The 26,255-nt window shown below is 37.0% G+C and overlaps 1 protein-coding gene across 4 annotated transcripts; it reads right to left on the bottom strand.

Moving 5' to 3' along the window:
- Positions 1 to 109: 109 nt before the first annotated feature.
- On the bottom strand, positions 110 to 24,771 carry smarca4b (SWI/SNF related BAF chromatin remodeling complex subunit ATPase 4b). Of its 4 annotated transcripts, none has more exons than XM_083522636.1 (33): positions 24,629 to 24,771; positions 20,979 to 21,201; positions 20,677 to 20,809; positions 20,036 to 20,446; positions 19,283 to 19,363; positions 18,863 to 19,130; positions 18,610 to 18,736; positions 18,329 to 18,502; positions 17,612 to 17,785; positions 17,301 to 17,522; positions 15,331 to 15,461; positions 15,176 to 15,230; positions 14,570 to 14,682; positions 14,313 to 14,460; positions 13,018 to 13,181; positions 12,867 to 12,933; positions 12,654 to 12,764; positions 12,313 to 12,555; positions 10,405 to 10,518; positions 10,039 to 10,146; positions 9,285 to 9,371; positions 9,044 to 9,090; positions 8,789 to 8,955; positions 7,026 to 7,189; positions 6,600 to 6,827; positions 6,436 to 6,513; positions 5,292 to 5,510; positions 4,947 to 5,203; positions 4,631 to 4,739; positions 3,519 to 3,620; positions 3,286 to 3,418; positions 2,646 to 2,782; positions 110 to 961 (listed from the first exon to the last, which is right to left on the bottom strand). In XM_083522636.1, exons 2-33 carry the CDS (start codon positions 21,180 to 21,182, stop codon positions 923 to 925), a joined length of 4,815 nt encoding a protein of 1,604 aa, XP_083378762.1. In that variant the 5' UTR covers positions 21,183 to 21,201; positions 24,629 to 24,771; the 3' UTR covers positions 110 to 922. The 4 variants fall into 4 exon arrangements, with proteins under 4 accessions (XP_083378762.1, XP_083378760.1, XP_083378761.1 ...); XM_083522634.1 differs by having other exon boundaries at positions 19,283 to 19,384; positions 24,629 to 24,767; XM_083522635.1 differs by having other exon boundaries at positions 4,631 to 4,736; positions 19,283 to 19,384; positions 24,629 to 24,767.
- Positions 24,772 to 26,255: the final 1,484 nt, after the last annotated feature.

Genomic DNA, 26,255 nt, shown 5'->3' with positions numbered 1-26,255 from the left:
ATAAATGTAAAAATATTATGAAAGTAAAACAGTGTTGCTTTTATGTCTGATTACTTTTATACCAGTGAAAGATCCATAAAAGGACATTGAGAAGACACCCCAAAAAACCTTTTTCTTTTTTTTTTCTTTTTTACTTCTACTTGACATCACGTTTCTACAAAATCAAAACATACAGTGAATCAGCATGCTGTCCACAATCGAAAAACAACATCAACTTTTGTTTTATCTGAAATCTGCTCGTATCCAGAGCAACAAACACGTCAAGACCGCCAATGGTGTGTCAGACACATGTTTTTTGGACGCGATACACAGTACATGGAGCTCAAAAGTTCTTACACACCATCTTGTTGGCAGCCTTAACTTTTAGTTACAAGTACCTCAAGCTGGGAAAGAAATATAACGACAGCTTAATTGCTAACCCTATTTGCATGCTGCTGGACGGTAAATGATCGCTCACCAAGCGTATGCCGCTAAAAGAAATGAAGACCGTACAGCACTACAAATTTAACACAAGCGCGACATAATTCACGTGTGGAAACAGCTGACAGGATACATCATTAATATACACACAATATACAGTACGACTGATGTGGAATTCATTGTAAAAACAAATGGGTCCACAAGGGGGCAGTGTGCTACAAATTGTCAACATCAACGCGCATGCAGTATAAGTACAACTGTCTATTTGATTTACTAGTTGCTAGACTAGCTATGTCCAGTGTGTGTGTGTGTGTGTGTGTGTGTGTGTGTGTGTGTGTGTGTGTGTGTGTGTGTGGTGTGGTTAGCCTGGTATCAATTTAGATTTATTTATCGATACAATATATGATTCATCGTGACTAAAATGTACAATAATTGCCGCGAAAAAAAAAAGATGCGACTCTGCTAAGGCGTTAACAACACAGTTTACGTTGATTAGTGTCTTCTATCCCTGGTCTTCATCACTGGCAGTGTTAGAGCGTTCCTGAAACACACAAGCAGGAGATCACATGAGTGACATCTGGCTGCAAGATATGTACTTAAATTGCAGGTTTTTAATACAGTACCCATTTTTGAAAGATCCATACATGTTCCTTTTGTTTATATGTGACAAACTAGGTCATTTAATTGTATTAATTTTTATCAAACTGGCAAACAACAATAAGTTCTGAATGAGCTACTGTACATGTAAAGTTCACATAACACTTATTAGTTATATATAGAGATCATGCTAACTCATTTTATACATGTAAGTTAAATATAGATTAAATGTCAAAAGGAATACTGAACCAACATGGCTACCATTCCACTTTTCAATGCCATGCAGTCCTAATTGAAACAAACTTCACTATACAACAAGACAATGACCCAATGAGCAAACACTCGGCTGAAGTGTCATCTATCGTAGAATGGCCTAAATCCTGTTGAACTTCGCTGGGATGAGCTTTGGTGAATTTTAGAGGTACGGCAAAATATTTCAGCTGAATGCTTGGAGAAACGAGCTGTCCAGATGCCAAGAGTGCTAAGGGAAGACTTTTTAATGCAAATAAAATGTAACATCTGTACAATTATATATTTGTTTGGTCAAAGTCAATTTTGAAATTGTTAAATGACCTAGTTTGTTGCATAGAAACAAAAGAAACATGCATATGTCTCTCAAAAATGATAAAAGACTGGGTGTTTCCAAACTTGGCAAGACTGTATGTCATGTTTTGTGTAATCAGACATTTGTTTAGCAGTGAAGTTGTGAAGTCTATTAAAAAGAAAACAGGATTTCACACTGAATAAATGAGAGTGATGCAGCAACATAATAGTTCTTAATTCTTTAATATGTCCAGATTTTCCACGTTTTTATCTTAACATTCTGCTCAAAGGATCTAAAGTATAACTTTGACCCTACTGCAGGGTCATATTTTCTGTTGTAACTCATACTCAGGTGCACTGCCATCTGGAACTCTGAGTCCAACATATTCCCTATTTTACTATTCACTATTTTTCATTTTTCTTTAATGTGGAGAAATAGGAGCTAAGAAGCTCTTGCTTTGTTTTTAAGCCGCTACCAGCGAAACATTATTGCAATAAATTGTTTATAACATCCATAACTCACATTTGCACTACTGTACATTCCACCCATATTTATACTGTATATACTGTATCATACATACACTCGTACTTGTACATAACTATATCATGCCATTGAGTATATTGTCTTCTGACATGTCTGTATATGCATATCATTTGCACAGTATATTGTATATTACTACATATATACCATATATTATTACTTACTGCACCTTCTGTACATTAATCACCCTCATCCCTGTATATATGTACCTCAAACTCTATTTATCTTACTGTAATTTATTGTAAATAGGCCACTTATGCACTTCTGGTTAGATGCTAGCTGCATTTTATTGGCTCTGTACATGTACCTTGCACAATGACAAAGTTGAATTTAATCTAATCTAATCTAATCTAATCTATGAGATTTAGGTAATCATTGCAACATTATGACGGCACTCGTCTTTTTTCTTACGCCATTATTGTGATATTCACCCTATAGTGCAAGACTAAAATAAGCAAAAACAAGTCTTGGCTGACTATTTAAATTTGATATAGAGCGAGTATTGTATAATGTGTGCAATGTATGCATGATGCGTATAAATCACCTCTTCTCGTTCTTCCTCTGTGTCGTCATCACTGACCACAGGCTTGGCTCTGGTTCTTCCTCCCCTCCTTCTGCCTTTTCCTCTTTCGGTACTGCGCTCTTTTCTGCCAAGTTTAATCTTTACCTTGACCGAACGAGCTGCCAATCATAAGACACACACAAACCCACACACATACAGACTTATAGTCATACATTATTCTGAAAGCTGGACCAAAATACTTGCTGTAATAGTAATTATATTTAAAATGCAGATATAGCTGAGCTCCAAAGTCGGCTAAATTGCCCAACTTCTACTATCCTCATTCTTGGGCACTGTAGATCACAGAACCTGGAGTTTGATGTTTTAAGAAAAGTTGCTGAAGAGCAAATTATAACAGTTTAAATGAGAATATATAATGTATGTTGGAATTGATGTTGAAATGTTTGGAATAGAGCGCTATCAGGTCACTTCAGAATACAGAAGAACTCAGTGGCTCTCCATGAAAGAATGTGATCACATGACCAGCATGTGTGCAATAGATGTTAATCCTATGGATTGCATGAGATGCATAATTAGTTGAAAGCTGATGTCACACATTTCCACCATCTTTGCATTTTAAAACCTAATCCTCGCTGCACCTCTGGCAATATCGTATACTCACACTCGGACTCAGAACCTTCGTCCTGTTCCTCATCCTCTTCATCACTCTCCTCTCCGTCACTCTCTTCCTCCTTCTCAATCTTTTGTCGTAGGCTAGTGAACACCGACTGCAGCACAATGGAGTCCTCGTAAATCTAAACGTGCGCACACACAAAAAAAAAAGAAAGTTATACGTGAATATTTGTATCAGTTTACAAGACAGGGGAATGTGTGTATGGATGTGTGATTTCTCACCAGTGAGCCCTCCAGGTTAAAGGTCTGAGCATTCTGACACAAGAGCATCACGTCTCTCTCTAGGTCATTCAGACTGCGATAGCGGTGGCTGCGTATTCGCTCCTGCACAAAATACACACCGATTAGATTTGAGCTCATATCAATTTTTACCATCATTTAGCCAAATTTCTTAATTGAATTCATGAATTCACAGAACACAGATATTATTACAGTTACAGGAGTTACATGTTTCTTTACTATAATTCATGGACCTAGTTTTCTAGATTTCAGACTAAAATCTCAAGCTTCCTAAAGTAAAGATGCTGCTATGCTTAAGCATGTAAATGTACATTCTTAGTTTCCAGTCCTACATTCCTGGTCTTGAACCTGTATGCTTAAATACCTAAATTATTGTTTTAGGAGAAAGTTTCTGGGTTAAAATTTCCGAACTTAAATTCCTAAGATAAATCAATTTCTTGAGTAGGTTTATACCTTCAAAATCCTCTCATTATATTCAACATTCGACATCATAGAATATCTTGCTATAGAGTGCTGATCTCATCCCTACTGAACACCTTTGGGATAAATTAGAATGCTGACTGCACCCCAGGTCTCCTCAAAACACCTAAATCACTGCTTGGCTTTACTAAAACACCCATGTGGCTGAATGAGCACAATTTCCGAAAAGCACACCCCAAAAAACCCCGAAACATCTTGCCAGGAGGTTATTTTGAGAGCAAATGGGGTCTAAATGTGTTCAGGACGCACATACGAATCTTACAGTTAGGGGTCCACAATCTTTTGTACATACAGTCTAGATCCTTGGAAAAAAATTCTCTGGTATAGTTGTGAGAGTATAAATTGGTGGATTTATATTCCTGGATTATCCACAAAGCAAAGGTTTCTAGACTGCATTTTCTAAATTGAAATCATGCTGGTGTTTCAATCATATAATATATATTCCAGAAATAACTATTAAAGTTATTAGAATACATACAATTCTAGGTTAACTTTATACTCCATTAAAAAAATCAATGAATTAACACTTGACAACATGAAATCCTAAGTGAATGTGTGATATGTAGTTAGTAAGGAATGCAAATGCATGTAAATGTGTAGGAGTGTGCAGTCACCTTGATCTTGCGGAAGTCGACGGGTCTGCGGATCAGCTCGTAGTACTCGGGGAGCTCTTTACGAGACGGCAACTGGATGAAGACTTCGCTCAGTTGCCGGCCATTACTGCTGCGAGACCAGGGAAAGTGTGTTAACGATTAATGGGTTTATGAATTATAGGCCATCAGGATGCAAACTGTTCTATCAACTATGAAATGGAAACATGTCTTGAGTATTTGCTTTCAGAGCAAAATTCCAAACGATTTATTTATGTCCAAGCTATAGCTAGTAAAAAGTCAAGCACAGGTCAAAGCACAGGAAGTGACTAGTTCTCACCTCTCCTTGTATTTAATAACAGCTTCCACAATCTTCTTCATTTTCTTGGTGAGACTGGGAGGGTTCGGTGTTATCTTCTCCGCTGGAGGTCTTCCACGCTTCTTCTGTCTCTTACTGTCCTCGTCTTTGTCTCTAGCTCCACGTGTCCCTGATGTTGATGGACCGGCATCGAGGTCACGATCGCGCTTCCTCTTTCGGGTCGTCTTCTTATGGCGGACTTCCTCCTCGATCTCGTCCAGCGTGCCTTCTTCTATAGCCTGTAGAAAGACAGTGATGAATAAGTACTTTCTAAACTCTTACAGAAAGAATTATTATTATTTTTTTTTTTACATAGTAACCTCCGACCTTGAGCCACTGTTTCTCAGTGAGCGAGTCGCTATAGTCAACTTCCTTCCTTTGGCGTGAGCCACGGCCGAACATTTTCTCTGCCTCCTCCTCGCAGGTGAGCCGCTCGACCTCAGCATCATCCTTCATGATCCAAGTGGGCAGCTCGTCTTCCTCCATGAGTCGAGGCCTGCGCTTCGGGTTCCGAGCCTCTTCGCGACGCCGGTCCAAATCCATACGCTGCGCAAAGGGATGATAGTCTAAACTATGCCATTTTATTGCAGGTGTGGCTTCTAATATTGACCTATCGTAATCAAATGATGTCAAAGAAACCATTAAGATAATAATAATGTGACTCACTTCATTTCAGATTGTTTGCATTTTTCTAGCCCAGAAATTTTAGCTCCTCCCTCAGCTGCAACACACAAGCGCTGCTCATCTCATATTTCTTATAAGGCAACTGGCAAGGTATTCGATTAACCGATAGCCGATAACCAATTAATCAACCAATTAAAAACAAACAAACAAACAAACAAACATAACACTCCATTTAAAATAGTACTAAACTTTATCGCAAAATCTAACATATAAAAAAATTTCATTTCAATGCTCTGCACTTTTAAACAACAAAACAAAAAGACATTTAAAGATGGCCATTTTAAGCAGGACTGTTTGGATTGATGTGAAATGATAAAGCTTTAAAGTAAGATTCCATTTGTAACATTAACTGAAGTTTAGTATTTCAACATTTACTAATACAGTTTTAAATTAAGTTTATTATCATTTGATCTGTCCACTTTAGTTAATGCACGATGAACTAACATGAATGAGGTACAACCCTTTACTTTAAAGGAGCAGTCTTTTACTCTTAGTCTTTTGCTTTCTTTGTCTTTTATAAAAGGCTGGCAGTGCAGAGAATCCACCGATAGGTGGAGCTACTTTCTGGGACAGAGAAATGAACCGAGTCATCTCATTAATAATGGTGCTGTAGGTGTATAAAATAAAATATTTAGGTAAACATGGTGGTACCAGAGGAATTAAAAATTTTTTTAATAAAAATGAGGACAATAGAGTTGAGGCACACTAATAGAATTTTTAAGAAAAAAAAAATATTTCAGCTCTATGCAATCAGAACCACTTGTGAATATGTAAAAGGAAGACAAACCATAAAGTGATCAAACTCCTCTTCACTCCTTGCAATCATCTGATTCACAGTTTCATCATCTGGAACTTCGTCCTCCTCCTTAATAAATGACAGTCAATATTTTAGTGACAAAAGATAGAAATGAAAAAAACAACAACAAGATAGCACATGTAAAGACCTCAGACCTCGTCCTGCTCCTCGTGCTCTAAGATGGCCTGCAGGAATGCACGGCGCTCGTGACTGGAAGATTTCTGGTCGAACATGCCTGCTTGGATGACCTTTTGGTCCACGTTGAGCTTATATTTTGCAGCAGCAAGAATTTTCTCTTCTACACTGTTCACGGTGCACAAGCGCAACACCCGCACCTCGTTCAGCTGCCCGATACGATGAGCCCGGTCCTGAGCCTGCAAGTCCTACAAGAGGAAACGGTAGAGAAAAGTATGCATTTAAAGATGAGTATGACATACTCAAAAATAATGTCTTTTTTCAGGAACTTCCATTTATTCAAAATACAGATTATAATATACTGAATACACTGTACAATGTTACCCAGACTATGTGTTACACATCTATTACCAAGAGAAAGCCCAATGTTTAAATAAATGTGGTACCTGGTGAGGGTTCCAATCACTGTCAAAGATGACCACCGTGTCTGCACTCTGTAGGTTGAGGCCCAGACCCCCTGCCCTGGTGCTCAGCAAGAAGATGAAGTATTGCGATTCCGGATCATTAAACGTCTTCAGGAGCATGCCGCGGTCCTCTGCCTTAGTGGTTCCTACGTATAAAACACCAAAACAGGAAGAGCATTAGGGATGGTAAGATTCATCGCTTCGCATCGGTGCATCACCATAAAAGTTAACGATGTGATGCATCGATTAAAAAAGTGTAAATCGGATAAAAGTATCACGTTGTTTGTATCACGTTGCATCAATTTTTTTACCATATTTCCATTGGTAAAAATGTTTTTATTTATGCTTAATTACTAGTAAATGTGCTATTCTTTAATTATTTCAAAACTGACCAATAAATTGTAACCAATATTTTATATGTAGATTGATTTCTCCTCTATAAGGAGGTTTCTCAAGCACGTCCTCTGAGCACCACTGCTGCTATGTAAATATGAAGTATCACAACACTACGGAAACCGAGGCGTGTCCTGAAAGTCACACGGAATACAAATTAACATGGCAGAGGCAGAGCTGCATCTTTCTCTTCCAGAACAGGAAAATAACGTCTAATTTTATTTAATTTTTTTTCTTTTTTGCACTAAAAAGGCTTGTTTGTGAAAGGGCCATGCATTGGAACTCAATTAAACTCAATTGGAACGTAATTAAATTTATGATTTGCTGTCTGTCTGAACCAAAGCAATACAAGTAAAATATTTGTACCATATTAAATTGCAAAGCCTGGTATTTTTTTTACATTGCATTGTATTGCTTTAAATCGCATTGTGTTGACTTAAATCGAAATCAAATCACAGTGGATCGTAATAGGGGCGAATCGTATCACATCGCATCTGTGTTTCATATGTATCTTTAATGTATTGTATCATTGGCTATGTATCGCTATGTAACAAACTTTCCTGCTCTGACTCTCCTTCTTACTGATTAAGCACAGGTGTGCCATATTTCATGCGGACGGGGACACACACACACACACACACACACACACACACACGTGCTCACACACATGCGTGCACACACACACTACTAAAAGGGCCTTACTTTAAGGAAATAAAGCAAAATACACTTTCATTTACTCTTGTCTTTTGACCATTTCCAAGCCATGACACTTTTTTAATACTAGATGTGGAGATGCTTCTTTTCCAGTTTTTGATCTCGTTTGTAGTCTATCGGTTTTTGACTTCCTGTTTTGGATGACTCTTTTGGATTTGTCTGCCCTGGTGATATTATCTTTTACTTAATATTATATATCTTTCAACCTGCATATGCATTTGTTTAGCTTTTTTTTTTTTTACTAATATAAAATCATCAAATTAAAATGTTATCATACCTCTTCAACCCAAATCTGTTTCTGGTTCTTCAGATATGAACTGGCTTTCAAAACTTTCTACATTTTTCTAGTGTTATTGCTATTCTTCTCTTTTGAGATGCTTTTCTGCTTACTGTGGTTGTAAAGAGTGGTCATTTTGAACTATCATAGTATCAAGGTGAGCATGTGTTACATATTTGAATGTAGTTATTTTTTATTTTTTGCAGAGAAAATATAAATATGAGTCATTTTATTGCAAAGTAGTTCAGAATTTTATGCCTGGCTGCCTTCGGACAGGTAGTGACACCGGGAATGACAAAGTAGAAGGATTATACATTTAAAATGAAAAATAGAATGAAAATATGAACGCTGCTGGTCATACCATCTAGACGGAGGTATTTAAAGTTGCGGTACGCAAAATAGTCCTCCATGATGGTCATCAGTGATGTCATCTGGCAGAAGAGCAGCACTTTGTGATTGGTTGCTCGGAGTTTGGGAAGGATCCGGTCCAGCACCTCAAACTTTCCAGAGGCTCGATATAGGTCAGCACTGGTTAGAGGTCAAAGGTTTAAAAAAGGTTACTGTAAGTGCTTACATTATTTATGTACTATATAATGTTATGTTTTAAATGACTTACCCTTGTACAATACCACCAGAGAAACCCAAGTGCTCAGAAAAGGACTCCTGCGTTAAATAGAGTATGAACATTAAAAAAGGCAGACAGTGCTCTTAGACATTTAAATATGAAAAATATAAGGATTTTTTATGTAGACATCCCATGTAAAGACTTGCATCTAAAGTAGCTTGAAGCAGCTTGCAGCTTCCATCATTTTGGTAAACAGGATGCCGATTGCTTTAATGCAGGTATAATATAGTACCTCAATCTGCTGGAACATGTAGGGATGATTGCAGATCTTCCTTAACTGCATGATCGTGTTCATCAGAGTTTTAGTGCCGCCTTTTCCCTAAAACACACACACACATTCATTTAGTTATAAAAAAATTGTCATTGCAGTGTGTCGGGTCTACAGGAAACTCTGACTTCTAGCAAACCACACAGCCATTGAGACAGACATTGGATTATAATTACATCTATTTGAGCCTTCATTATTTGACAGTGTTTTTACATGTGTTATAACACAGCGCAGGTGAATTCTCAAATCTGATTGGTCAAAGGGTGTCGATTCATTTTCTCTAGTAGTAGCTTAGTCTCCAGTCTCAGTGCTTTGTAACAGAGATCTTTTGCAATATAAAAAAGTTTGTAACATGATATGTGGATGTAAATGTAACTATATACATAGACTATACTAGAAACATACAAAATGTATGAAAATAATATAAATATTTGCTTTTTTGGTGTTTAAATGGAAGAAATGTGTTTATTATTATTTAATACCTGCATATAAGTTGTACTTGTAATGCTATATACATCAATTTGCCTAAATATATTAAATAATTTCAGGATAAGATGGTGGTGTCAAATTTGAGTAGTGATACTAACTCAAATAATAGCATAGCTGCTACTTCATTTTCCATGGATAATTTTTTTTTTTTTTACTTAAATATCTCTTGCACTTATTTCAGATACAAGATATCCATCATAAGGTCTGAACTAATGACCCAACTACTTACCTTCTTGTCTTTTTCCGATCCGTCAGTGAGCAGAACCCCTTTGGCTTGCATGTGTCTGTAGAGAACCCTCTGCAGCGCTGACATGTCACACTTTATCACGTATTCCACCTGCGGCAAAATACAACAAAACACCGAAAGCTCAGACTTTTCATATTTTGTAAGCATCTTTGTATGCTTTTATTTATTAGGAACAATATAGTGTGAATTTGAACGAGAAATATGTTAGCGCTGTTATGTACATGAAATGTTATGACTTTAGAGAAACCTGGAGAAAAGTATTTTAGAAAACCGAGTGCTCATTTCAAATATTTGGTATATTTTCAGGACAAATGTGCTGAAGGTGTACATTCTAAAGGCTTTCCTGACCTTCTCTGGTAGCTGAGCTTCTACCTCCTTTTTTAGCCTACGTAACAGGAAGGGACGGAGCACTTTGTGGAGACGCCGAATAATCAGGATTGTCTCCTCTTCGTTCAGGTCCACCTGTAGAAAAAAATAAGGGTTTAACTCATACAACAAAATAAAACAAATACTAACTCTATTAAGAGCGTGTTTGGTGCTTGTGAATAAGTTCTTGTTAATTTCAGGTTAAATGTCTTTTTTTTCATGATCTCAAGCTATTTTAGGGTAAAAGCCCGCACATAAAGTTTTTTTGCATGATGCATTGGTTTTGTGTACAAGCTTTTGTTAGCAATCATAGTTTTGCAGCTACAATACAGTACAAAAAAAACCCACCATTTCTTATCCAACTACATAGTTGTGGAAATGTAAAGCTTTTTGGGGAGAAATATTCAGCAAACATTCAGGACTATCAGTAGTAAATAATTCCATCTGTGTTACATTTTCATAATCTGATAATCTGCCTAATGGTATAACATGCCAACGTGTAAAAAAAGGTTCCCATAAAACAGGATCTAGTACTGGACCTAACTTTCCATCTCCAACTTTTTTGCACTATGACACTTTAACTCTGGTCTGTCACTTTAACTCTGGACGTGAACAGCACTGTGTCACTTTATATCACACCATACTGCACATGGACACTTTAAGGACAATCACTAAATCACTTTAATTTGTAATTCCAAAATCTGCTCTACTCATTCATGTACAGTACAGACCAAAAGTTTGGACACACCTTGTGTGTCCAAACTTTTGGTCTGTACTGTATATATATTATATATACAGTACAGACCAAACGTTTATATATATTATATATACAGTACAGACCAAAGGTTTATATATATTATATATACAGTACAGACCAAAGGTTTATATATATTATATATACAGTACAGACCAAACGTTTATATATATTATATATACAGTACAGACCAAAGGTTTATATATATTATGTATACAGTACAGACCAAAAGTTTATATATATTATATATACAGTACAGACCAAAAGTTTATATATATTATATATACAGTACAGACCAAAAGTTTATATATATTATATATACAGTACAGACCAAAAGTTTGGAGTTTTCTTTATTTTTATGACTATGAAAATTGTAGAGTCACACTGAAGGCATCAAAACTATGAAATAACAAATGTGGAATTATATACATTCAGTGTGACTCTACAATTTTCATAGTCATGAAAATAAAGAAAACTCTTTGAATGAGAAGGTGTGTCCAAACTTTTGGTCTGTACTGTATATACATATAGTTTATACGTTTTATTTATCTACCTTTTTTTGTTGTTGTTGTTTTATTTTTTATCCTTAATTCTATTCCTTTTTATGCTTAAATGATGGATAGTCGTAAAAAGCATTTCACTGCATGTCGTACTCTGTATGTATGTGACAAATAAAATCTGATTTAATTTTAAACAGATTCTGAAAAAATAAAAGAGGGTAGCGGTGATTTCCAAAGAATCAAAAGATTGCACCTGGCTTTCAATGATTTGAAGGGCAAAATATCTAACTGCTTCATGTTGTACTGGGATAAATCCAGTAGCACCGGAAAAATCGCTTCACTAAAGCGAATTGATTAATGTTAAGGAGTGCAACCATAGTTTCGAAATATTCACACCAGAACCTACATAACATTGGACAAAAGAAGGACATGTGACTTAATATGCAAGATAAATCATAACATCTTCAAATGTGGGTTTATCAAGAATTAGAAGTAAATTATACTGTAGATGCTAAATTATTCTACTTGCTTCAAAGTGTTTTAGACTTTTATGTAGAAGTGGCTTTAAACCAGCTTGCATGTGTTTTTATTATTTAACGCCTGGAGTGAACAAAAAAAAAACCCAAAGACTCAGACCTTCTCTCCAGTCATGGCGAAGGGGGCGTTGAACCACTGTTCGAATGTGCTGCAGCTTTTGAAGATGGTTGGCAGCAGGAAGTTGAGCAGCGCCCACAGTTCAGGCAACTTGTTCTGCAGCGGCGTCCCCGTCAGCAGGACACGCCTTGGAGCCAGGTAGTGTGTGTTCAGTACTTGAGTCAGCTTACAGTGGTGGTTTTTCATCCGGTGCCCCTCATCCACGATCATATACTTCCAGCGAATCTGACCACAGTGACAAATGCATGAGAATGAATTCAAACCAGAGAGTAGATCAGCTGCATCTCAGATTTTGCCCTGACACTCAGATGTTCCTTTATTACCTTCGCCAGGACTTGTTTGTCTTTAATGATGTACTCGTAGGTGGTGAGGAGAACGTTAAATTTGCCGCTGCGGAGTTGAGGAACAAACGCCCGCCTGGCTGCAGGAGATCCCTGAGCACGTAAAAATACATTTTCAAATGTCTGATGAGGTTTCCATAATTAGCATCAGCATTTTTGTTGCCAAATACAAGGCTCGTGTCCAGACGCACTTACCTTGTATGAGACTTTCACTACTGACGGGGCCCATTTGTCAAACTCGTAGACCCAGTTAGAAAGAGTTCTGCCCCAAAAAAACACAAATTTCCAATCAAGCAAGAAACAAAGAAATGAACAAAAGGTTCTGAAACAGCACTGTGTGACTCACGAAAGCGGTACGATGATGAGATAGGGCCCATTGAGGCGTTTGTACTCCATGAGGTAGGTGATGAGCGCAATGGTCTGGATGGTCTTTCCTAAACCCATCTCATCAGCTAGGATTCCATTCAGATTATTATTGTACAGAGACACCAGCCACTCCAAACCCTTAATCTGAAGATACATAACATGAACAGAATAGGATCCAGATTAAATCACAGATTAGAGAATTAGCATTTAAAAGATATAAGGGAAGGGTCTAAAGGGTCTACACTGTATGGACCAAATTTATTGGGACACCTGACTTTTCCAGCCATATGTGGTTCTTCCCCAAACTGATACCACAAAGTTGAAAGCACACAATTGTATAGGATGTCTTTGGATGTGGGGAATTTGAACTGAAAGGCCCAAACCTGTTCAAGCATGACAATGCTCCTGTGCACAAAGCCAGCTCCATGAAGTTTCGAGTAGAAGGTCTTGAGTGGCCTGCTATAAAGCTCTGACCTTAAGCCTATTGAACACCTTTGGAATAAACTGAAACACCGACTGCACCAAAGGTCTCCTTACCTACATCATTACCTGAACTTTACTAACACCCTCGTGAATGAATGAGCACAAATCTCCACAAATACACTCTTTCTAGAAGAGTGAAGGCTATTATAAAAGAAAGTTTGGACTAAATGTATATGTGAACTTTTGTCCATAAAGTTATCCATCTGATTTTAAATAGAATACTGTTAATTGTATTATAGTAGATTATGCAATAAAGCAAAATGTTTTACCAGACAGATATATTAGCCTAATCTTTATAACTTGCTAATAACGTCATCTACGAAATGAATTATGCAATATGCATATGTACTATATATGTAGCGATTAGCTAAACAAATGTTTAACATTATGTCAACATTTAGCAGTTACATGTTCTAAGCTCTGTTATCTTTTCTTAGTTTGTTTGTTTTGCTTTTCTGGTTGAAGATTTCTGATAAACCATAATATTAATTTATTCGAACCATTAGTTTTTTATTTAGTTATTCACATTCAGTCTACTCATGTAGATTTGGAACGCTGTGTATCATACTAAAAAAGCACTTTCGCCACTCAACTTAACAAGTGCATTTATTTCATAATACTGACCTTTGTTTTATTATTAAAATATTATAGCCAGAACTGTAATTTCCATGTTGTTTCCATTATATTATATCATGCATATCATCCAGGAATATAGGTTTGGTTTCTGACATTATTTTTTTCCGGGGAGGTGGTAAAGCAATGTAAGAAAGTTACACTATCGCAAGTTTTTACCTGATACTGTTTGAGTTGCCCGTTGATCAACAAGGACGACTGTCTGTCTACCCTCTCAGTGACTGCATGAGCCACTGCGTAGTACGACTGCAGGCCACGTGCGAACGCAGCACCACCGTACTCATCATCTACATCCTGCTTAGCATGCCTACAACACACACACAGACAGATGATGAATTATGGCTTATCACATTTAATTTAACTTAAACCATCTAAGCGCTTTCTATTCGGCTTGCTCCAGTCTGATGGTTTCGTACTCGATGATGTGACGAACATCCACTTCTGATACATCCTCACTGTCTGGATCTGGAATCTTCTTCTTCTCTTCCACAGGAGCCTGCGATGGCTGGGGCTGTTCTTCCTCTTCCTCCTTCAGTTAATTAAAAAGCAAAACAAAAACATTATCTACTTACTTACTTATTTACTAAGAATTAAAGATTTAATTCTTGTTTATAGACATATACTGTTTCCCATTTCCCAGACTGGCACATATACTGAATATATAATTATGGAGAAACATAAATAACAAAAATTTGATGATGGAGATGAAGATCGTGAATCTAATAAAATCAGAATTTTTTTTTTAAATAAATAAAAATCATAGTAAAAAAACAAATGTTTTTAAATATGACTATTGATGACAGAACAAAAAGCGATTAGTATCATGATGTTCTCTGTTTAAAAAAGGAAAAAAAAAAATGTTACCTGCATTAGAATATCAAAAAATTGTTTTAGAGAACATAAATGGGCATTAGAAATTGAATTTCTAGCCAACCATGCAAAACAACTGCATTTTTTTTCTGTCAGCATAATAATTTTATCACTTCAACAAAAATACAGGACAACACTACTAGCTGCCTCACCTCATCCTCCTCAGAGCCGGTGTCCTCGCTGTCTGATCTTGGGGCAACCTCGTATCTGTGATTAATAAGAGAAAAACTGTTCAAAACAAAGACATCCCGCTATAAAACCAGCTTCGTGAGTAAAAAGCCTCAAGCCAGGCTAGCAAAACGCTCACCCAGGGTTCATCTCCAGCCAGGTATCCAGCTGTCCTGCTTTGGGGGCATCTACTCCGCTCAGGATCTTCCCACTGTCCACATGGATCACCTTCACAGGCAGGTCGCTCATCTGACTCGTCTCGTCCAGCGGCTACAAGGGAAAGAAGTTGCACGGACGGATCATGACGTGTAAAATTAACTTTATGATATACCCTATGGAAAACATAAGATCACTGTACGATTTAAAGTGTAATAAAACCAGATTTAAATCAGGAAAAATTCATGCAATATTCCAACTTGTTGTGTCTTATTATTACTCAGTCATAATTAAAGCATATTATTTAGCAACCACTGTAAAAAAATTTTTAGCTACTATCTCTGAATGAGGAACATGATTAGTCATGTTTTGTGTTTAACATTAGCTTGTTAAAATTTTTATATGATTATATACAAATGCCTGTCCTTTCCTGCCATATGTGTTTTTTCTCCAAACTGTTACCACAAACCTGGAGGCACACAATTATATAGGACGTCTTTGGATGCGGTGTAATAAAATTTTATGTTCACTTGAACTTGGAAACTCAAACCTGTTCCAGCATGACAATGCTTCTGTGCAAAAATGAGCTCCATGAAGATATAGTTTACATGGTTTGAAGAGGAAAATTTTGAGTGGTCTGCTATAAAGCTCTGATCTCAAACACCTTTGGGATGAATTTAAACACAGAATGCACCCCAGACCTCCTCACCTCACATACATCAGTTCCTAACTTTACTAACACCCTTGTGGCTGATGAACACCAATATCCACAAGCACACTCCAAAATCTATTGTAAAATTTTCCCAGAAGAGTGGAGGGAATTATAAGTGCAAATTGGGACTAAACATGGAATGCGATGCCTAAAAAGCACATACTATACTTATGACCAGGTGTCCACAAACTTTTGGCAATTAGTTATATTCTACACAGGGATACTCTACATTGCTCTAAACCAGATTTAGGATTTTCATGGCTCTGAGTCTGTTTTAGGATTCACTAAACTGCACTAAACCAGTTTTAGTATTAGCTCAACATCCACTATTGCCAAATGACATAAACTGCAACTTTGATGATTCTTTCTTTTCTGCTGTAACACTGGTCACAATGTGCACTTTGACAATGTGTACACTGTACTTTAACTCACATCAATTCCGATATTGCATCAGCATTGTTTGCCATGATTACATAAAATACTTTTATATACTGTATATCTATCTATCTATCTATCTATCTATCTATCTATCTATCTATCTATCTATCTATCTATCTATCTATCTATCTATCTATCTATCTATCTAGCTGTCTATCAGTTTATAAAATGTGTATAATATCCAATGACACTGTCTACATGCAAAATGGATCGATCTTTTAGTATATTCACCAGTTATCAAAGTAATTATTATTCACTGCACATTAGCGGACATTTCTAATAGAAGTCGGCTACAACTATCGGTTTTACTGATTAATCAGCATCGATAGTCGATTGCTGGAACTATCAACTATCAGCAAAAATCCATACAGATAGTTTTTCCAGCTTCCGGTCTGCTGTCATTACGAGAGCGGCCTCTAGAGGCAAATTTGTATTCACACAAGAGACTGTGCACTGCACGAAGAGCCCTATATTATATTTAATAATTATAATTTATTTAATTATTTACATGTATTCATATAATTAATACATTCATATTCATTTAGCACATTTTTATGATTTATTAGTGGGGGTTTTTTTGTAATAAAGTTTAATAAAATTTTACATGGAGTGTTGTTTTATCCAGTATTCATTTTAAAAATCAGTTGATTATTCGGTTAGCGGAAATTACGATCCAACCGAGCTATTGGTATCAGTAAAATCTACTATTAGTCGACCTCTAGTTTCTAATACGCCTGCACAGAGAAAATACATACGTACATATTTTGAAAATTTTACATTGAAACAGATGAACCTTCACCCACCTCTCCGTCTGGTCCCAAAGCTAACGGCTGCCCTTCTGCATTCTCTAGCTTCTTCTTCTTTTTCTTCTTTTTCTTCTTCTCCTTCAGAGCTTGGGCTGCCTTGTGAGCGCGAACCAGCTCAGTTAGGTTGGCCACGTACTCGTCAGTCTGCTGCAGCAGGTAGGCCAGACGCTTATCCTTCTTCTGATCGATCAGCTTCCTGTAACCCTCTTCATCTTCTGCCTGGAGAGTGAAAAAAAACCAAGGTATTTACTATATTAATGTTACACATATGTCATATTTGAAGTGTATACTTGTATGCGTGTTTTTACCATCAATCTTCTCATTCTCTCCTTCTCAATGCGTTCATTCTCTTTCTTCTGCTCTCGCTCCGTGTTGGCATGGTACGTTGCCACAGCTTTGGTCAGCTTCTGGATCTTTCCAGTGATGGAGCGATGGTACTCTTTAAAGTCTTTGGCATGCTGGAGGATGCTGTTGAGATATTCCTGAAAGAAAACAAGAAATCAAGGGAAATTCAGACTGCACACTAAACATTTGATATGCATATTTAGATTAGATTTAGATTAGATTCAACTTTATTGTGATTGTGCAGAGTACAAGTAAAGGGCCAACAAAAGGCAGGTAACATCTAACCAGAAGTGCAAAGAAAAATGTATATAAATAAATCAAGCTAATATACAAAAATATACATACTATATATATATATATATATATATATATATATATATATATATATATATATATATATATATATATATATATATATATATATATAAATTGAGTCTCAATAATCATTGATATACAGTATTTAGAAAATTTTAAAGTAACTACAGATTTTACAGATTTAATATTTAGTTTCATTTAAATAAACACTATGAAGGTCAATGCAGGTTGAACACTAAAACATTGGTGAATGTTAATAGTTAATTAATGTGTGTTAGATTTTGGTAATTATGGTTTATCAATGCTGATATTAATGGTAAACATTGCATTATATTGTGTTTACTGCATTTGTTTTGGTTGCTTACCTGGTGTTTCTGCCGTCGCTTGCGTTCTTGTTCAATCTTTTGCTGCTTCTCCAGTTTTTCAGTGATGCGAGCCTCGCGAAGGGATTGTCTCTTACTGCGCTTGTAAGCCTTCGCATCCAGAGCCGTCTCAAGAGCCGCATCACGCCTCATACACACCACCACCTCTTGACGCAACTACACCACACGCACAATGGAATATCAGTTTCGTTACTACATTAGTATTAAACACAAACAAATTTTTTTCAATCCTACATTTGACCAATTAACCGTCAAAGGCAAACCTGTCTCTGAAAGTTGAGCAGTCGGAGCGCTTTGAGCTCGATGGTGGCCTTCGTACGAAGATCTCCGGCTAGTGAGCCCGGAAGATTCTCTAGCTCCTGGATACGGTGTGTTATGCGAGCTTCAAGCCTGATAAAAAAAAAACTATTTTACAAATAAAATACCACACGGTTTTTGTATTTTTGGCTTTAGGTGAAATATGGAACGATATACTGTCTGATGTTAACAGTATAATCTAAGAAGCTTGTCTCCTGCCTGAATTCTCTTTCTTGCAGGATCTCAACAGGGTCCAGGCCACAGGGTTTCTGCATGGGTGTGATGCGGTTGTGTTTCTGATGGAGTGGGATGGTGGGTGCCGGCTGGGCTGAGTGTCCGGGGTGGCCTGGAGACTGAGTTTGAGGGGGCATTACTGGGGAGGCAGCAGGAGGCACAGAAGGGGGCACCGGAGACGGGCGACCAGTGGGTTGGGGAGGAATCAGCTTCTGAGGAGCATTAGAAGGCGTGGCTGCATTCACCATGGGACCTATAAAGCAATGCAAATATGTTACAATATTAAAATGTACTCTGGGATCTTTCTAAACCAAACACAGTAAGTAGATAGAAGAAATCAGAGTTAATTTCTAATAATTAAAAACTTTTTTGCCTCTACTGTATAAGAAAATAAAAGTGTTTTACCCTCAGGCCAGGTTTTTGGTGGCCCATTGGCAGGGGGAACGGTGTTTGGGCCAGACGGGGGGACACTTGGACCACTCAACACTGAGGAGCATCCAGAACACACTGAACCTTTACTTAAGTCACCACAGCATTAAGCCAAAATGCTCAGTGCACTTGATTACGTATTATTGTTATGTTATACTTTATGTCTATGTATATGTATATGTCTAATACGGTATATGTCGGAATATAGACTAAATATGAAAAATAAAATGTGCATCCTATCCAGTGTCTTGCGATTCACGCCTCTTAAAGTTTGCCACATTGTAACCTGGAATTGAAATAAAATTATTGTATTATTTATTTGGAATTAATAATATGTTATAAAATTAAGAAGCCTGTGGATTATCAGTCAAGGGGAAATCAATACAGCTAGCAAATGAAACTGATCAGGGGTTAGATTTGTTTAAAAATGCTCCTCAGTCCGTAAAGAGTTGTTCCTGAGAGTTGAAAAATGTACACATTATAAAAGGAACTCAAATATGGTTTAAAAAAAAAGAACCTAAATCTGGACCAGACCTCAAAGCCTGTACCTCAATGTGATTTAGATTCTGTGTCAAAGCTCCAGGTGGAATAATATTTCAATTCCATCTAACATGTGGGAAGGCTTTTGTAAACCCTTATGCAAGGCACAGTCATTATTTCAGCATTTTGATATTTTGATCCATTATATCGTTTTGACATTACTGTGTATAGCATCAGAACTTTGCTCACCATGCCCTCGACTGAAGTTTGGTCCCAAAGGTCCCGGACCTGTACCTGGCCCTCCTCCTCCACCAGGGGGCAGACTTGGCATAGCCTGGCCTTGCTGCATGCCTGCCATGGGTCTCTTGCCCTGCACTGCCATCTGTAGGTGGTCGGGGAGAGGCTGTCCACGTGCCAGCATCTTGTAGGCCATGATTTGGGCCCTGAGCTGATGAAGTTGGTTTTGGTTAAAAGGTGTTGGGTTGGAAGAGGATCCAGGTGTGTTGCTCTGAGTCCCAGAACGGCTCGGCTGCGAGTCAGCACCCTCCAGTGGACTAGAGGACGTGCAGGAAGAGGATAGTAGAGGACCGGAGGACGGAGGGGCGCCGGCCTGAAGAGGACTGGAGACGTGGTCCGAGGAGCCCAGTGGAGAGGGGTAACCTTTAGATGTAGGAGAAACAGACAATTACATATTGAAATAATATAGTTGTAACTCTTATTTACTCATTTTAAAACCTATTACACAGTCACTACACTGATACTACATGGAATGCAATGAAGTTGCGAAATTGATGAATGAATAATAAATAGTAATACAGAAATAGGAATACAGTAAATTCTCAAATCACTCTATCATCTCACATCATCTCACACAAGAATATGGTTTTTACCTTGGGAGTGCTGGTCCATAGGACTCGGTGGAGGCCCCATGCCAGCATGTCCCCCTGCTCTCATGGACACGCCTTTCATCTGCCCAAAGCGAGATTCCTCTCCTACATTCTTCTCATGTAGACCCTCCAGAGACTGCACAAACACACACACACACAAATGTGTACATTTCTTGTAGACAATCTCTAACATCATACAAGGTATAATAAACAGAACTGTATGTTAATACTGTTTAAAAAAAGATATAAGTATTGCCTCTTTTACAAGTGCAAAAATAATCAGAACACTTGTATTGTGGTCTTACTTTGTGCATGGGGTGCATACTGTCCTGTTGTGTGTATCCAGTTGCTCCTTGTTGAGAGACATTGTGTCCCGATGTGGTGGAGGGTCCAGGGCTTGGGCCCATCATGCCATGGGAAGATCCGGGTGAGGGTCCAGGCCCCATCATCGGCCCAGGAGAAGGCCCGGGACCTGGGGAAGGTCCTAGTGCAGGATCCGGGGTCGACATTTTTTCTCTCTGCTTATTCCTGCATATCAGAAAAAAAAGAAAAGATTTAATATATAAATGTGGAAACTAGGGCTGCGACAACTAATCATAAACATCAAAATAATCGATAAAGGAATTCGTTGTCAATGAATTGTCCAAAGGATTGTCAAGTTACAGGTTAGTGTGACGGTCTTGCAAAATTGGCGGAAAGTACAGGGTAAACCTGCATCAGGAAAAAGTGCGTGTCCCAAGTCAGCAAAGGCATAGGAGCGTTTTATGATAATCGCAGCTGGAACGCAGAGAAAACTGTACCTGGAAGTTATGCAAAGCGGAGCTTGTGTGGGACGGAAGCAGCACAGTGATGCACGAGCACATGAAAAGAAAACACACTGGTGTCACAAAAACATCAGCACGTTAAGCAAAAACTGGATAATCCTCATCATGTGAAAATAGTGTAGTTTAATAAAGCGCTATTGTGTAAACTGTTTGTTTTGTAACTTCAGGAAAGTCGCACTGGATCTCTTCTGTCGTGACTCGTGAGCATCAGATTGCACAATCAGCTCGCATCCCACAGTGATGGATTCAATTAAAACAAATAACAGCGGCGATAAACGAGCACATTTTTAGTCACTGTTGTGGTTTTCAGCAAATGACTATGCATTTGTACACCAATGCAATTTTTTTCCTGTCTTTTTAATCAAGTCTGTTTGGAGTTTCTCCATTCTATTCTCTTTTTATAGCATTTGTCTTGTATAAGTAACTGATCTGTTTTTAAACGTGATTTACTGCAGCTTTACTACGTTCAAATGCTTGTTTTCATTGTTTGTATATTTTATGTTATGTTATTATGTATTTATGTATTTTTAGAACTATTTATTATACAATAATAATATACAAGAATTCTAGATTCTTATATCTTCATAAATAAACATTTTATATATTTTTTTTATTTACATTTTCAAAATAATGTATTTTATAGATTTTAAAAAATGTTTGTCAATTTTCCATCCTCAAAATACAATACGAATGTTGCTTTACAAGTTACAAATTGCTTAATCTTGCATATTCAAATGCTGTTTTTTTTTTCTTTTTATTATTATTATTTAGTTTTAACAGAAACATACCAAGCATGCGTGAATTTGTTTAAAGGAAAAAAAATCCCCTTTCACTCTTTAACAAGCAGCCACATTAAATTGTCCAATTTAAACATAGTCAAACTCTATAAAGATAGATAAACTCTAAATGTTTTTGCATTTTTTTTAAGTACAACTTTATAATAAATACCATGAATTTGAGTTTTATATAGTTATAATAAGCAAAACATAAAATAACATTTTTTCTTATCTGAACAATCAAAAATAAATAAATAAATAAAAATTGATTAGATTAATCGATTATCAAAATAATCGTTAGTTGCAGCCCTAGTCGAAACTGTAGGCTGGTTTGTTTTGGTTCTGACAGCAATTTACCCATAATTTACTTTTGCTCTAGAGCAAATTGGAACGATTCTTCTTCTTATGGCTTCTACCATTAGGGGTCGCCAGAGCGCATCACCGTCTCCACACCCCCCTGACCTGTACATCTGCCTCTTTCAACCCAACTACCTGCATGTCTTCCCTCACCACATCCATAAACCTCCTCCATAGCCTTTCTCTTTTACTATTCGATTACTATTATTATTTACAAAAATCTATTCAACTTTCTCAGCTTCATCCACACATCCACATCCAAGATGGCCACTTAGCTATGTGCCCATTTTATAAATCACAGCGTGTCAATAACATTTATTCATATTCATCGTGCTTTGTGGCATTAATGAGAATAATTTAAAAAAGTGTTTTTTATGTACACTTTTATTTTATATGTATAAAATACAGCTGGCAACAAAAGTGAGTACACCCTAAGTGATAACATCTGTATGTCGTGTAAAAATGCAAAGCCAAATGTCCTATAATAACCCCAAACACACCGCCAAGATGAAACTGCCTTTAGGAAGCTGAAGGTGATGAAATGGCCAAGTATGTCTCCAGACCTAAACCCTATTGACCACCTGTGGGGCATCCTCAAGCGAAAAGTGGAGAAGCACAACGTGTCTAACATCCAGCAGCTCTGTGATGTCATTATAGAGGAGTGGAAGAGGATCCCAGCAACAACCTGTGCAGCTCTGGTGAATTCCATACCCAGGAGGATTAAGGCGGTGGTAGATAACAATGGTGCTCACACAAAATATTGACACTCTGGATACAGTTTTGAAATGTTCACTTAGGGTGTACTCACTTTTGTTACCAGTAATTTAAACAATAATGGGTGTATGTTGAGTCCTTTTTAGAGGACAGCAAATCTGTACTGCTATACAAACTGCACATCGATTACTATAAAGTATATTTAATTTTCATTTCTATAGTAATGTCCCATGAAAAAATATAATAAAATGGTTGTGAAATTTGAGGGGTGTGCTAAATTTTGTGAGAAACTATATCTATATCTATATCTATCTATCTATCTATCTATCTATCTATCTATCTATCTATCTATCTATATATATATATATAAAATGCAAAACACTTTGAAGATCACAGGATGAAGGAAATGATATATCTGTAATCTTCCCTCCCCTCAGTTGAAAATGAGTTGATAAATATTTTATAAATAAATAAATAAATAAATATAAATAGACTTAATGAAAGCGCAGCTCTCTTACAGCTCCATTGCCTCCATTGTATGTTGTGTGTCTAGACTACCTCTGTTTTTTCCAGTGTTCTTCTGGTAATAATAAACTGCCCCTGGGTCTAGAGGGTTATGTGAATGTGTGTGTGTGTGTGTGTGTGTGTGTGTGTGTGTGTGTGTGTGTGTGTGTGTGTGTGTGTGTGTGTGCTTGGTGGCCTGCAAGAACCTGTCTCATCCAGCATGTATCCCAGCCTTGTGCCCTGTGTTATCTCAGATATTCTGTTAACTCAGGATTTATTGTGACCCTGATTAGTATCAATGAATACAGAAATGAATGAATGAAAATATGAATGTAAAAAAGCGCAGGCCTGTTTAAACAATGCTTCAGAAAGGTGCAAATGAAATACAAAGCAAAAACGACGCTATCAGGAATAGGGAATGGCAGGTGATGATGATTATGATGGTGGTGATGATGCTGGATGTTGCAGCTGGATGAGATTCCTGATCAAAGGCGTGGGATGTTTGCAGCTGGACTAAATCCTGACGCCAACACGAACAAAGCTGATTTGAAATGCATAACGCAGATCTCTGATCACACACACAGAATAGGTTGAATACACTGCAGGACCATGCAGATCCAGCCTGCTGATCCATGAGCAGGGTTTAACAGAGAAAATGTCTTCCACCTTGTCCTTTTGCGGCTCGCCATAAAATGGCCAAAGAAGAAGACAGCAGCGTTGTCGTTCTGTTCCAGCTGAAACAAGCCGAATGGATACCCATGTGAAATAGAGCAGACTTACCGCCAGAACCGTAACTGGGGGTTTAAGGGCTGTCGAGCTCGCGCTCCTGCATGGCTCAGGCTGATGTCTGGTTTCGCTGTAATTACCGGAAAGCTTCCTAAGCAGCAATGAGCGAGTCAAGAGAGAGTCGGCTCCTTCAAAAAATGATTCATTTCGCAGAGTCGGTTCTACTGTCAACATAATCATATTAATCTTATTTTTAAAAAATAAAACGCCTTTATAGTTGTTGTTTGCATAGTTTGCATGAACGGACCTCATAATATCAAATAAATCTCCCCAATAATAAATCTATAAATATAATAAATATCTATCTATCTATCTATCTATCTATCTATCTATCTATCTATCTATCTATCTATCTATCTATCTATCTATCTATCTATCTATCTATCTATCTATCTATCTATCTATCTACCTTAAATTAATACGTTTTTAATACTCTAATGAACATGGGCATCAAATATTCCTTGAAAATGTTTTAAAGTAATGATGATGTTTTAAATTACGTAAAATTTTTGAACACCAAATGGAACTTTTGGTATGTTTCCACACGGATGGTTTTAATTGCGGATTTTGGTGCTTGATTTGAGACTTGGCGCATCAGTAAAACAAATGTTCAGTGATTGAAAATGATTTTTTTTGGTAAAGTTTATTTATTTTTTTAAATATCTGAGTAAAGAAAGGACATTGTGAAGCTTAACCCTGTAAAGTGCAATAACCATAAAAAAACCACTTAAAAATATAAATTATCACACTTTAAACCTGTTTATGATTCAATTAAAACCAGTTAAACATAATGTTCCTTTTCTACTATTTCTTCCCAAAATATAATATTGATTTTCAATTTTCCATTGTGTGTCTCCTAGAATTTGTTGCCATGTTCAGTGTACATATTAAAAAAAAAATCATGAATGTTTTTGACTTTGCTTTGAAATGACCTTAAAACATTTTTACAAACAATGCACCTCGTTTATTACTCATTTATTAAACTGTGCAATTATATGTGCAAGCCTTACTGAATTATGGGTTCCTCCAAATGATTCAAAAATAACAGATTTTTTATTTATACCATATGTCTGTGTAAATACTAATTATCCGTAAATTACAAAGTGTGTAATTACACCACAGCTGATTTGCATTTCAGGACGTGCACAAAACTCCATAAAAGGCGAAGCTCACATAGCTGATATGACCACTAAACAATAACAAATAAAGAAGGAGGTCTCAGAGATAGAAGTTAAATAAATTTTGACTAACGTCCATTCCAAATTAAAAAAAATTATGATGACTTACAAAGACATGGCCACATTTAATTATCTTGTTTCCTTGTGTTTTAAGGGCCTGTCCACAATTTAATAAGCTCTTTCCCATTAGCTAGAAATCTCATTTCCCACACTTTACAAAGTCACAACCTTAGATTATATTTATTATTTATGCATTTCATCAGGAGAGTTATGTGCAACTGGGAACATTAAAAACATGTAATTAACATGTTTTAAGTGGTATAATAATATGAAGAGAAAAAAAAAACACTGAGTAGTCTTTCTATCATCTTAGTTGCTTACTGGTTAAGGCTTAAAGATTGTCACTTAAAATCTAAGCCACACCAAGCTGCCACTCCTGGGCC

This window comes from Silurus aristotelis, assembly GCF_946808225.1.
Source record: "Silurus aristotelis genome assembly, chromosome: 2".
NCBI lineage: Eukaryota > Metazoa > Chordata > Actinopteri > Siluriformes > Siluridae > Silurus > Silurus aristotelis.
This window is presented reverse-complemented; position numbering and strand designations above follow the sequence as displayed.

Bases quoted from the DNA above. Each gene is read 5' to 3' on its own strand.
- smarca4b (XM_083522634.1), bottom strand. From the start codon at position 21,182: ATGTCGACCCCGGATCCTGCACTAGGACCTTCCCCAGGTCCCGGGCCT. The intron at 10,519-12,312 runs GTCTGAGTCTTT...TTTTTTCTACAG, and splicing joins TCGCCATGACTGGAGAGAAG to GTGGACCTGAACGAAGAGGA. The intron at 5,511-6,435 runs GTTTGTCTTCCT...CCCTTTGCGCAG, and splicing joins AGGAGTTTGATCACTTTATG to CGTATGGATTTGGACCGGCG.